This window comes from Equus przewalskii, chromosome 14 (genome assembly GCF_037783145.1).
Source record: "Equus przewalskii isolate Varuska chromosome 14, EquPr2, whole genome shotgun sequence".
Lineage (NCBI taxonomy): Eukaryota > Metazoa > Chordata > Mammalia > Perissodactyla > Equidae > Equus > Equus przewalskii.
This window is the reverse complement of record NC_091844.1, coordinates 38164769-38179187: the sequence shown is the minus strand read 5'-3', so window position 1 is coordinate 38179187 and position 14419 is coordinate 38164769. Positions and strand designations below refer to the sequence as shown.

At 34.7% G+C, this 14419-nt stretch overlaps 1 protein-coding gene across 45 annotated transcripts in view; it reads left to right on the top strand.

The window, feature by feature from the left end:
• Nucleotides 1-14419, top strand: part of EHBP1 (EH domain binding protein 1) — a 479572-nt gene that overhangs the window by 260708 nt on the left and 204445 nt on the right. For all 45 annotated transcript variants that reach the window (XM_070572563.1, XM_070572581.1, XM_070572545.1 and 42 more), the window contains one exon: nucleotides 12489-12670. In XM_070572563.1, coding sequence (XP_070428664.1) covers nucleotides 12489-12670 — 182 coding nt within the window. The remainder of the gene's footprint in view (nucleotides 1-12488; nucleotides 12671-14419) is intronic.

Below are 14419 nucleotides of genomic sequence, written 5' to 3'. Positions count from 1 at the left end.
TGGAGATGAGTTCAGTTTGGCTATGTTGAGTTTGTTACATAGGTGAAAATAAATAGTGGACTCTTGAGCGCTTAGATCTGGAATTCAGGAATAGGTCTGTCTGGTTATGAAGATTTGGAAGTCATTATCAGCACACACATTCAAGTCCTGGCCATGAATGCTGTAATCCTCAGTTACCAGGTCTTTAAAATAACAGATGATTCTGTTTCCCTTAGAACATCTGCTGAAAACTAATTTTAAATTCTGGTAGCATAGTTCCTGTTTAAGGTTAAAAACTATGTACAATAGTATGAGTAAACTTTAGTGGCTTTCTGTAGGATTATAGGGGAAAGGGTTGATATAAACTGCCCTTTAGCAACTTTGTAGTAGACTTGACTTTAAGGTCATTTTAGTAATTTTTTTTTTTAATCTGGACAATTTACAACACATTTAGACCTTTGACTTGAATACTTTAACTTGTATTTTGGTGTGTATCTGGAGTTTCCCTCTATTTGAGAAGATTGAGGTTTTTTATTTGGATTTTTAAGAGGAAATCTGGATTTTATTCTAAAATCAATATAATAATTCCTGTAAATGTTTTTGAGTACATATCTAAACAGATTTTTAATGTGGATTCTTTCAATTTACATTTGTGCTACCAAACTCTCTTCCATCCAACTATCTAAGTTGGTTATTTTAGCTGATATGGTTTCTAATTAAGTCTTTGTGGTTGAGAGAGCTCCTTGTGGCCTGTCTGCTTTAGCATTTAATTGCTCCGTGGACTCCAAATTAAATTCTGTAGTATTCCATTTTGGTCTGCTGATGAAGCAAAGATCTTTTCGGTATGGCTCAAGAATTGTGGCACTTATGACAGCTCAAAGGACTAGCACCACAGTTTTGAAAAACTTAGGACAGTTTGACATATAGATGGGCTTTTTATCATTTGAAAATAAAAGTTTAAAGTGTTATCACAGAGTTAAGTGAGAGAATGCCAGGCACAGAATGGGTTCTCAAGAAGTCTTTGTAGAATAGATAAAGCAAAATTGTTGGCCTTGATATTGTAATGCACCAAATTATTTTGCTTTAGAAAGAACAAAGTCTTGGGAGATTTTAGGTTGAATTGAAATGAAAAGTACCAAGAAATAAACGTGGTAACTCTCTGCTAGGGATAGTGTAAGGTGTTTTTGCACTAGTGTGACAGGTTGGATTTAGAAACTCCTAAGGTCCCTTACAATTCCATGTTATCTCATTTGACAGTTTTGGTTCTTGAGTCAGCAGAGAAAATGAATATTTACACAAATACTTGAGTGTGTTAGTTCTTTACTGCAAACTAATTCACATAGTCATAAGAGAGAGGGCAAGATCCAATAACAGAGACTTTTAAGCATTAGTCTGTTTACATGTCTTTAGAATTTTGTTTAGAATTCTATCTGTCATCATTTCTTGGTGCCTTGATTCAGTTGTACAGAATTAGAACAGAAGTGAGAGTTCTGATGGACAAGAATGAACAGAATCAGGCATTAAACTGTGAGACCCAAGAAGGGTATGTACTGCAATCGTTGATTTATCATGAGGTACTTACTGCCTATGTAAGCTGATATTGAGACATACTATCTAAACAGACAAGAGAATGGTAAGGTTGCATTGATGATCACAGGTTCACATCTAGAGAATTCCAATAAAACAAATTCTTAAATAATCCTAATAAGTCATTAAGAATTACTCAATTAGAGAGCTTAGGTCAACTGAGAAAAGTGAACTTTGTTGGGATGGTTGTTTCTTTATCAAAATGCTCAGTTCTGTTCCTGTAAAATTCAAATGAAGAATTCTGTTCTGGCAATGTGACTAGATAGCATGAATAACTTCCCTATTAGAAGACAACTAAAAACTTGGGTACAATGTGACCAAATGATCTTTATAAATGCATTCCTGAAATGATACAGGTAGAAAGAATCCAAAGAAGTTTAAAAAATAATTGAAAGTAGAAGTCGAAAAGATAAGCATTCATCATAGCTTTCCCAATGAGGGTTTCTACTAAACCCATAATTTACTGCTTTTACTGCTGCATGGAGATGCAGAAAAAGTCTAGCACTTCCTGTTTTCCTAAGATGGAAGATCTAATAAGATCTCCTTGCTGCACAAAGCTGGCATCCCGAGCTGCAACATCATTGTAAGGATGAAGAAGAAATGAACTCACTGCACAGAAGACAACAAGGAAAATTGCCTCTTCTATTCTTTGCATTACTGGGTGGAAGCGATACCACCCTTGCAAATTTATAACCAGAAGCTAGCCCTCATCTGGGTTTCGTTTAAGTAGGTTCTTGATGTTGTAATAAAATTATTAACTTTATTAAATTTTTACCCTTGAATATTAGTCTTCCAAATATTCTCTGTGACAAAATGGGAAGTATGCATAAAGCATTTACACTGCATTGCAGAGGACAAAGTTATTCAAGAAAAAGCACATATGTGATCATTTGAGTTGTAAACTAAACTAACCACCTTTTTTTCCTGGAACACCATTTTTATGTGAAAAAGTGGCTAACAGACAAACTGGTTATTCACACTTGGGAATTTATTAGGCAAACATTTTCTTGAAACTGAGTACAGTGAGCCTACTACTTAAAGGTAAACAACTGAAATTGTTTGTTGTCAATGATAAAATTCAAGCTTCCAAGTGAAAATTAGAATTTTGAAAAACTTGGACTTACCATGTTAAGCTTGATAGTTTCCCAGTGCTTAAAAATATTTCTGAATAGGTAGTGATATAAGTAAATGTGGTTATTTTGGTGTTGTATAATGAAATGTGTCAACAGTTAGAAATCTGCATAATTCAGAGAATCAGCATTTTCCAAATGGCCAAAGTATATGATATTACAAAATCATGCATGAGTAAAAAATTTATTCAATATGCATGATAGAGCATTGGATTTTAACAGAGTTTGAAAAGTTTATTGATGTGGTTTCAGATTCCACATCACTATTAACTTTTAAGAAATTACCACTTGTGGAGTTTTGACATAGTATCAAAGAATACTCAAAATCATCTGAAAATATTAAAATACTTCTATCTTTTCCAACTACATACCTGTATGAGGCTGGATATTTTCCCCTATACTTCAGCCAAAACAATATATTACACAGATTGAATATGAGAACAGAAATGGGACTCCAGCTTTCTTTTAAACTAGATATTAAAGAGATTTTAGAGAGATATAAACACATTAAAGCAATTTGTAGAAGTGTAGAACAGTGACACTCTTCTCATAAAATTGTTTTGTATAGAAGTGTACAGAAAGCAACAGGCACAGATGGGTTCACTGATGAATTTTACCAAACACTTAAGGAAGAAATTATACCAATTCTCTATAATCTCTTTCAGAGGATAGAAGCAGAGGGAATACTTTCTAACTCATTCTGTGAGGCCAGCATTATCCTGTACCAAAACCAAAGACATTGCAAGAAAAGAAAACTGCAAACCAATACCTCCCATGAACATAGATGGAGAAATCCTCAACAAAATATTAGCAAGTTGCATCCAAAAAAGTATAAAAAGAATTATACACCACAACCAAGTAAGATTTATCCCAGGTATGCAAGGCTGGTTCAGGTATCTGAAAATCAATCAATGCCATCCATCAAATCAACAGACTAAAAAAGAAAAAATCATGATTATATCAATAAATGTGGAAAAAGCATTTGACAAAATCCAACACTCATTAATGATAAGAACTCTTGGCCAACTAGGAATAGAGGGGAATTTCTTCAACTTAATAAAGAACATCTACAAAAACCGTGTAGCTAACATCATACTTAATGGTGAGAAACTCAGAGCTTTCCCGCTAAGATCAGGTACAAGACAAGAATGTCCCCTTTCACTACTTCTTTTCAGCATTGTACTGGAAGTTCCTGCTGATGCAGTAGGACAGGAAAAGGAAATAAAAAGCATACAGATTGAGAAGGAAGATATAAAAGTATCTTTGTTCACAAAATACATGATTATCTATGTAGGAAATCTGAAAGAATTGACCCAAAAAACCTCCTGGAACTAATCAGTGATTATAGCAAGGTTGTAGGATACGAGGTTTATATACAAAAGTCAGTTGCTTCCTATATGCCAACAATTAACAAGTGGAATTTGAAATTAAGAACACAATTCCATTTACATTAGCACCCCCAAAAATGGAATACTTAGGTATAAATACAACAAAATATGTACAAGATTTATATGAGGAATACCACAAAACTGATGAGCAAAATCAAAGAAGAACCAAATAAATGAAGAGATATTCCATGTTCATGGATAGGAAGAGTCAATATTGTCAAGATGTCAGTTCTTTCCAACTTGATCTATAGATTCAATGCAATTCCAATGAAAATCCCAGCAAATTATTTTGTAGATATGGACAGAATATATTCTAAGGTTTGTATAGATAGGCAAAGACCCAGAATAACCAACACAATATTGACAGAGAACAAAGTTGGATGACTGACACTACCTGCATTCAAGACTTACTATAGAACTACAGTAATCAAGACAGTGTGGTATTGGTGAAAGAACATACAAATATATCAGTGGAACAGAACAGAGAGCCCAGAAATAGCCCCCATAAATAAGTTCAGTTGATCTTTTTGATAAAGGAGCAAAGACAACACAATGGAGCAAAGACAATCTTTTCAACATGGTGCTGAAATAACTGGACATCCACATGCAGAAAGATGAATCTAGACAGACACGTTACACCCTTCACAAAAATTAACTCAAAATAGATCAGAGACTTTAGTGTAAAATGCAAAACTATAAAACTCCTAGAAGATAACACAGGAGAAAACCTAGATGACCTTGGGTATGGTGATGCCTTTTAGATACAACATTAAGGTATGATCCATGAAAGAAATGATGGAAAAGCTGGATTTCATTAAAATTAAAAACTTTGCTATATGAAAGTGTCAAGAGAAGAAGACAAGCCACAGACAGAAAATATTTGCAAAAGACTTCTGGTAATGGACTGTTACCTAAAATATACAAAGAACAATAAGAAAACAACCAGATTTAAAAAATGGGACAAAAACCTTAGGAGACATCTCACAAAAGAAGATCTACAGATGGTAAATAGGCATATGAAAACATGCTCCACGTCATATGTCATAAGGGAAATGCAAATTAAAACAGCAATAAAATACTACTACGTACCTATTAGAATGGCCAAAATCTGGAACACTGGCAACACCCAATGCTGGCGAGGATGTGGAGCAAAAGGAACTCTTATATGTTCCTGGTGGGGATGCAAAATGGTACAGCCACTTTGGAAGACAGTTTGGTGGTTTCTTACAAAACTAAACATACTCTTACCATACGATCCAGCAGTCGTACTCCTTGGTATTTACCTAAGTGAAATGAAGACCCTTGTCCACAAGAATACCTGCACGTGGATGTTTATAGCACCTTTGTTCATAATTGCCAAAATTTGAAAGCAACCAAGATATCCTTCAATAGATGAATAGATAAACTGTGATACATTCAGATAGTGGAATATTTTTCAGCACTAAAAGGAAATGACCTATCAAGCCATGAAAAGACATGGAGGAACCTCAAATGCATATTACTAAGTGAAAAAAGCCAATCTGGAAAGATTACATACTATGTGATTCCAACTATATGATGTTTTGGAAAAGGCAAAACTATGGAGATAGTAAAAAAGATCAATGGTTGCCAGGAGTGGGGAGTGGGGGAGATGAACAGCGGGGGGCAGAGCACAGAGGATGTTTAGGGCAGTGAAATACTCTATATGATACTATAACAACGGTTATATGTCATTATACATTTGTCCAAACCTGCAGAATGTACACCACCACAAGTGAACCCTAAGGTAAACTGTGGACTCTGGGTGACTGTGATATGTCAGTGTAGGTTAATCCTTGGTAAACAATGTACCATTCTGATGAGTGATGCTGATAATTGGGTAGGCTGTGCATGTACGGGCAGGGGATATATGGGAAATCTCTGTACATCCCTCTCAATTTTTTTGTACACCTAAAACTTCCCTAAAAAAATAAAGTCTTAAAAAAAGAAAGTATATTTATTCTTCATAAAAATGTTAGCATATGAGTTTATTAGTTATGTTTTAATGAATTATTTTCTAAATTTCTGTTATTTAATTGTTTTTAAAGGCATTAGGATTCTTTTAAAGATCGGCACCTGAGCTAACATCTGTTGCCAATTTTCCTTTTTGTTTTCTTTTTCTCCCCAAAGCCCCCTAGTACATAGTTGTATATTCTGGTTGTAGGTCCTTCTGGCTCTGCTATGTGGGACGCTGCTTCAGCATGGCCTCATGAGCAGCACTGAGTCCACACTCAGGATCTGAACCAGCCAAGCCCTGGGTCGCCAAAGTGGCGTGTTCAAACTTAATCACTCAGCCACGCAGCTGGCCTCTGATATTTAATTTTTAATAGGGCAAATATAGATATAACTCACATAAACAAAACCTCTTTGTAGTTCTTAGTGAAAGCATGTAAAAAGGGTCTTGAGATAAAAACATTTGAGAACCATCGGTCTAAGCTCTCCAGTAAAAGACAGAGATTATCAGGCTGGATTAAAAAATTTTCTGGCTATATGCTCTTTACAAGAGACAGTCCTAAAATAAAAGGAGATTATGTCAGAAGGAGGAAGAGGAGCCTGTGAAGAAGTCTGTGAGCAGTTTCTCAATTTTTTAACCTATTTATTCCTTGATATGTGTCCTTTAGAAAATGTTCCATGATCTCACATTTGAAATTGCTGCTGCTCTGCTTGTCCTTATCACATAGGAAATATATAATAATTTGGTGCTATAGGTGATTTTGTGTAAAAATGATCCTGTTGTAAAAGTGGGCAACACTGTATGCACACCAGTTAAATGCGTTTTAAGGACCCATGGAACATTTATGAAAATTGATCATGAGTTAGGCCATAAAGCTTATCTCAATACATTTTGAAGGGTTGACATTTTACAGAGCACATTCTGTGACCTCAAATCAATTAAATAGTAATTACATAAAGATAAGAAAAACTCTGTATAGATGAAAAAAGTTTCTAAGCATCTTGTGAGTCAAAGAACCTGTAATGAACAGTTAGAAAATATTTAACTACAGAATAACATAAATAATTCATAATACAATGTGAGATATAGTTAAAGCGGTACTTAGAGAAATGTATAGTTTTAATGCTTACATCAGGAAAGAAGAAATGCTCAGAATTCAGGAGTTAGAACATACCCGAGGAAAGTAAGAAGGAAATGAAAAAGATGAGCAGAAACTACTGAAATAGAAAACATAATGAAATAGACAATTTATAGCAAGAATTATCTAGGAACAAAAGAGGGAAGGTACAAATGGTATTGGGAATGAAGAAATGTATGAAACTATAGATTCTGCAGAGATTAAAATAATAAAAAGATATTTTAAATCGTTTTATGTCACTAAATTTGAAATCTTGGATGAAATATACAAATTCTGAGAGGGGAAATACTTACCTAAACTGATTTAGGGAGACATTATACATCTGAGTACCTCTATAATTATTAAAGAAATTATATCAGTAATTAGAAACCTCCCCAAAAGAAAACACGCTCAGATAACTTGGGATGTTTTTCAAATGTTTCCCAGGAATGTGGAGTTGCTTTATTTTAGAAAATCTATTAATTTACTACGTTAATAAATTAAAGGTTAAAAAATCTTAAATTATCCTAAAAGATAAAGAAAAAAAGCTTTTGATAAAATTCAACACCCATTTGTATTAATAAAACCAGAAATAAGAATGTTCTATGTAATAAAACTCTGAAAAATCATAAAATCTAAGTAGGCTTCTCTCCTCACCTCCCAGTCCTCTTACATGGGAGAGAGAGTTAAATTTCTTTCTCTTTTTTTTTTAAAGTTTGGCAACTGAGCTAACAACTGTTGCCAATCTTCTTTTTTTTTTTTTTCTGCTTTATCTTCCCAACCCCCCCGTACATAGTTGTATATCTTAGCTGCAGATCCTTCTAGTTGTGGGATGTGAGACGCTGCCTCAACGTGGCCTGATGAGCGGTGCCATGTCCGCGCCCAGGATTGGAACCCTGGGCCACCACAGTGGAGCGCACGAACTTAACCACTCGGCCACGGAGCCGGCCCCAGAGAGTTAAATTTCTAGCATATGATTTATTTTATGTGATGTTTTAATAGGTAGAGAAAGTTGGCCAAAATATCTTAATAGGAGAGACATTATATTAATTGTATGTATCTTGGAGTCTGTAGTAAATGAAACATATAATGAACTCTTCTATAAGAAGATTCTAACTTGAATAATTTGGACAAGAGATGTTCTCTCCAACTTCTTATAATATGAAAAAAGAATACCCCACTTAACTATATTGCTTGCTACCATTATGTTAAATATCATGTTGTTAGTTTATTTTGGAGGGGAGAGAGTGGCAAGATTAGCTACATGCTTTTTTTGGTAAAATCTGCAATGTTTAAAAATATTTATAAAGAAGTTCTGAGTCTCATGAGACTGTTTTTATTCATTTTATAATCAGTTCATTCCTTATGAGAGAAGTTATTATAAATCTTTTCCCTTTTATGCTGTACAGAGAAAACATTTATTCACCTATTGCTTGTATTGTTGCCATCTGAATAGCAATGAAGGAACGTTGAGGTGGAAAACTCATTTTAGGTCTGGTAAGAATGTAGGGGGTCCATGCATTTGATTTTAATAATGTAACTACTTTAAAGCAAACATCTTGCATTGAGTTATGCATTTATTTAGTTTCCTCATTTCAAGATTGGTGATCCTGGATGGATAATTTACAATATTAGTGTAATAGACCAGGTTAAATGGTCCATAAATATTAATAATAAATGCTACTTATTAAGCACCTACTATATGCTAAAAACTCTACTAGGTATTTTCATATGTTGTTGCAAGAGTTTCTCTAGGATATATTTGTAGGATGGGAATTATTGCTAAGTTGTAAAGTATGCATGTGTTCAACTTTACAAGATAATGTCAACTTGCTTTCCCAAGTGGCTGTATCAGTTGAAACTCTCTCCTGCAGTGTAAGAGAGTTTGCATTGTCCCTTATTCTTATTAACACTTGTGTTGTCCAACTTTTAAAAACATTTGCCAATCAAGGAGTGTGAAACTGAGGCTCAGATAGCAATATGCCAAAGATTAACCAGTGAATAAGTGCTGTGTGCTGTTCTAATCTAGGTTTGTCTCATTCCAACTACAGTAGGCTGGATTTCAAAGAAATGGAAATATATAGGATAAGTCTTTTTTATAACAGAGAATAGTTATGAAAAATCAGAGCGAGATTTCTTAAGTAAAATAATTTTATGTAAGAACTCCCTTAGAGGAAGTATTTCTGAAAGTGTGATTTTAGATTAACTGGCTTAGAATCACCTGGTGGTAGTGGTGTGCCTGTGAGAGGCGGGATGGGAGTGAGAAGGGGAGTTAACTTAGTATTTTTAGAAATGTGGCAGATTCCTGAACCCATCTCTAGTTTTACTAATTTAGGATCTCTAGGGGTGAGATCCAGATATCTAAATTATCTGAAGCTCTCCTAGTTTTATTTTTGTTTTTTAATAAACACTAAAATTTAAGAACTTCTGCTTTAGGGATTTTGAAGTAATTCCCAAAATACTGCTAGATTCATATACAAATATACATATAAACATAGGCCCAGAAACAGAAACTTAGTCTTCTACATATGTGACCACTTACTTCTTATTGACTTTTGTCATCTAACTTCCTTTCTCTGACAGTTCCTGTTTTTATTTTTTCTCTTATTTCTTTTCTCTTGTCCAACCTGCATGTGACATGAAATAGCTTTAGGAGTCTGGCAACAATACAAGTAATTCTCTCTAAACTCTCTCTGCCTGGCTGACCCCTACTCCTTTGAGGAAGGACTGTAGGGTACAAAAGACTTGCTCATATAGCAATGCAATAAGTTGTTTCTTTCCTCTTTATAGAATTGATGATAGCAATGATATCAATTTTGGGTGGGTAAAGATTTAGACTCAATGGTTATAAAAAGTGGAGATTCATGGAGCTGGGGCTAGAGCTATGAAAGACCTTATTTTTCTGATTACTGTTCTTTTTAAAATGTATTTTCTATGAGATAGCTAATTTTAAAGAGGAAAATGGTGTCTGAGCTGGGTGAAGAATTACTAGAAACGCCATTTAGACCCCTTTTCCCAAGAAAGACACAGACTCTAGTGAAATCCTCTGTTAATATTAGGATTGGATATTGTAGACTCAAAAGAACTCTGTTCTGCTCACCTGCCCAGATATCACAAAGGGCTGTTTTCATTGTTGCTGAGCAAGTAAATGCTTAATTAAGTGGTAGAGCTAATTGTGTTCAGAATTTAGTATCTTTTATTTCCTGTTGTTTCAGAGACACCAATTTATCAAATACTTAAAAACTCCCTGAGTTGAGCAGAAAACCTTCCCTACATAATTTTTATCTAAGAAATGAAATTGACAGAATGTTAATTGTCAAATTTCTGTATTTTGCAGGAATCATCCTGAAACTAGGCTTTCAAAATTATGCTCATTTCCAAGTTATCTTAATTTTTATAGTTTGATTATTTGATTATAAAAGTAAATAATTACTATTAATTTTTATTAGTAATTAAAATTATTATTATTAAGGGATTAATGTCAAACTTTGTGGAACAGATTTGTTTAACAAAATCTGAATATAATGTGTGGCAGTTTGTATGTCATGCTTTCAAAACAGAGGCTTTAAAGCCTATATTATATGTAGAAGTTGTTAGCTATTCTAAAGGTACAATAAGAGATTATTGTTCATATCAGTGTAATAAATTGATACTCCCTGATCATACTTTTTCATTTTACACATTGTCAGAACCTTGGACCTTAATCTTATTCTTTGATTGACAGTAGCGGCCAGGGAAAGAACACTTGTATTGTTTGGGATAGTCACATCTGTTCAACTTGATTCAGTTGAGGGTATTTGCATATTCTTAAGTATTTCTTCTGAGAGGGCTTAAATCCTTCTGAAGTGCTTGATGCATTTTTGAAATTCATTCATAAGGTATCTACATGCACTAATAGTTCTGTATAATATTGCTGTGCATAATCTGACAGATAAGACCACATTTTAAAACAAGGTTTTCTTTAGGGATGCTACATTACAGTTTTACTTGTCTGCTGGCGGAAATGTCAGTTTTTTAGAAAAAGGCTATTTAATGTTTTGATTAAATTAGTATATCCTTATTTTAGGTTGAGTTTGTCATTCATTGGACAAATATTTATTAAATAATTATCCAGAGGTGTTAATGGTAGTTTTCCCTGCCTTGGTTGGAAAATTGAGTAATTTCATGGAAAACCATTGTAGAGCTTGAATAGATTTCTGTATAGCTTCCTTATTTTCTAGAGAAGGTTACCGAGGCTCAAGTTTACTGATTTGCTCAAGGTCATGCAGCTTGGAAATTAGGCCTTATTTTAGTTCTGAATTCTCAGACCAGTAAACCCTAAGGAATGCTGATATATGACTTCTGGTTTGCATTAATGATGGTATGTGAACTCTGATTTACATTATTTGCAAATGATCCTCCACTGAAACTTTCCCCTTGCCATTAGAAAACATAGCCAGGGATTATGTCTTATTTATCATTATATCTCTCCAGAATTGACACCATGGTTATACATAGTTAATGCCCAATCATTATTTTGCTGTCCTGTTTCCATTGTTCTCCTAGGCTATTATTCGTGTAAAGGATAATTTGGAAACAAGATAGCTTATTAATGGAATGTTAAACACCTTTGATAACAAATAGGTTTCATTTTTTGTTCCATTTCTGATGAATTGGCAATAGCTTAGTGGAGATGAATTTTGAGATCTGCTGGGGTCAATTAGCAGTGTCCATCCTGAAAACCAACTGGTTATTCCTTGACATATGTGATTTTAGGGAAGGGAGAGAGAACTATGGACTGGAGTAATCAGAAGAGTCCCTGGGAAGGAATAAGGCTCACGTTACAGGATAGATAGAATTCAGATATTGTAGGCTAAAACAAGGTAGAATGCCACCAAGGCTGGGAATTTCTGTAAAAAATTGTAGGCATTCAGAAAGGAGAAATATTGTTAGTTTCTATTAAATATAATCAAAGGAAGGAAAGCAGTTGTTGAGTGCTTTTGATACCTAGCCCTGTGCTGTTACCCTTTTTACAGGAACCCCAGAGACTTTCTGTCATAGTTTATATTCTTTGCTTTTCCTTTTCTGAGATACGATTGTTTCAGTCTTCACTTATTTCTACCTGGGCCAGCTCTCCAATTTTATATCTGCCTTACTTAAAGATATAAAAGTTGTGATAGAAGCTCATCAGAATTTTATTTCAGTATTGTGTTAGAGGAATTCATTGGAGAAGGAAGTCTCCATTGTTATTTAATTGTATTATTAAAGTAGTATTTTTAAATATTTGATTATAAATTAAATAACTCCAAATTACATAGTTATTTTTTATCTTCCAGGAATCTCCTTCTGGTCGAAGGAAAGCTCTGGCTACTAGCTGCATCAACATGAAACAGTATGCAAGCCCTATGCCAACTCAAACTGATGTCAAGTTAAAATTCAAGCCATTGTCTAAAAAAGTTGTATCTGCCACTCTCCAGTTTTCATTATCTTGCATTTTCCTTCGGGAAGGAAAAGCCACGTGAGTTTCTTTTGTCAAATAAGCTGCTTCAGAGTGTTTTTTAAAACATCATAGGTAAATAGCTTTTGACTCAGTAGACTGGCAACTGTTGAGAACATCCTACTGCATACCAGTCATTCTTGCCATTCTTTGTTTCAGGAACTGAATTAAATAACTCCTTGTTATTTATAGTGTCTCTTTTTTTTTTTGCGGAAGATTAGCCCTGAGCTAACATCCGCTGCCAATCCTCCTCATTTTTTTTTGCTGAGGAAAATTGGCCTGAGCTAACATCCCTGCCCACATTCCTCTGATTTATACATGGGACACCTGCCACAGCATGGCTTGACAAGCGGTGCATAGGTCCATGCCCGGGATCCAAACCAGCAAACCCCGGGCCGCCAAAGCAGAGCGTGTGAACTTAACCACTGCGGCACCAGGCCAGCCCCCTATAGGCTCTTGTGATTCTAGAGAATGAACAATAAGTGATTACAAAAGTGATTACAACAAGTTTCAGATTTTAAATTGTATATTATAGGATATCGTACATGTTTGTTTTATGTTTCAGTGTCTTCGGTATAATAGTTGTACTCTGAAGTACAGACATTTCAATTTGTAGAGCTATTTGATGCAGCTAAGACATGAGAGGAATCCAAAATGGAAAGTTGAGAGTAATAGGGGTAAAAGAACTAAAGGACCTTTTGCCAATTCGTGTTCTTTGGCTTAGCCTTCCAAAAATTATGTAGCAAGGTACAGTTAGATAATCAGTTAGTTATAATCATTATCCTTTTCAAAAACCACTTCTTAATCACAGAATTGGCATTGCACAAATAAAATTCCTACACTCACTTCGAGTCTCCTACAAGAGTAAAATTCTAACTGGATAAAATGAGGTAAACATACCTAGAACAGAAAAAAAAACTAGCATTCACTCTAGTTGTTGCATACAGTCAAGTTAAGGGTAAGTGCATGTTTTGGTTGTAGTGAAAGGATTAGTACCTAGAATCAGGGAGAGGAGAAATGGAAATTCTATGCCTAGACTTAAAAGGTAAGGGAAGAAGGCAGCCATGGACATTTCAGTTCAATCTGAATCACAGTTCTGAATGTATTTGACCTAGTGGAATGTGGTTACTATAATTGGCCATGTCTACTTGACCGATTAGACTGGATTCTGTCAGTCAGAATGAGATGTTTGGTACTCATCTACAGGGCAGCAAATGACTTGGTAGATAACAGTAAGCCTCTTCTCTGGGAAGTTGGCTTCGGAGTGAGTGTGATAGAGAGACGGTGTAGAATGGAAGCAGTTAGTTTTTCATTTCAGGACTTTAAATTGTAGACTTAAATACTGAGAAATTAAAAACAAAGACCTTACCCTGAAGTTCAAGCCAAAATGAAAGGAAAGGAGACATGAGAAGAAGAGAGAAAACAAAATCAGAGAAAATCCTTTGAAGATGGTCTCCCTTCCACTGGGCAGAAGCAGTAAGTGAATCTGCAGCATTCATGGGAATCTAGGCGAGAGGAAATTGAGTCAAATCAAATCAATTTGGGTGGAGAATTTTCTCAGAATACCCTAAAATCCCTCCCTACTTCCTTATTCCTTGTCTCCTTACCTTTCCCAAAGAGAAATGTTCAAGGTTAATATATGAGGAAATTAAAGAGCTAAAATTAAGCAAGTTAACATTTTAAGAAGAGTGTTATGTCTTGGACTTATCTCCCATTGATAGGTGAGCAATTTGTAAGGCATTCATATAACGTAATACAACTTTTTTTGTT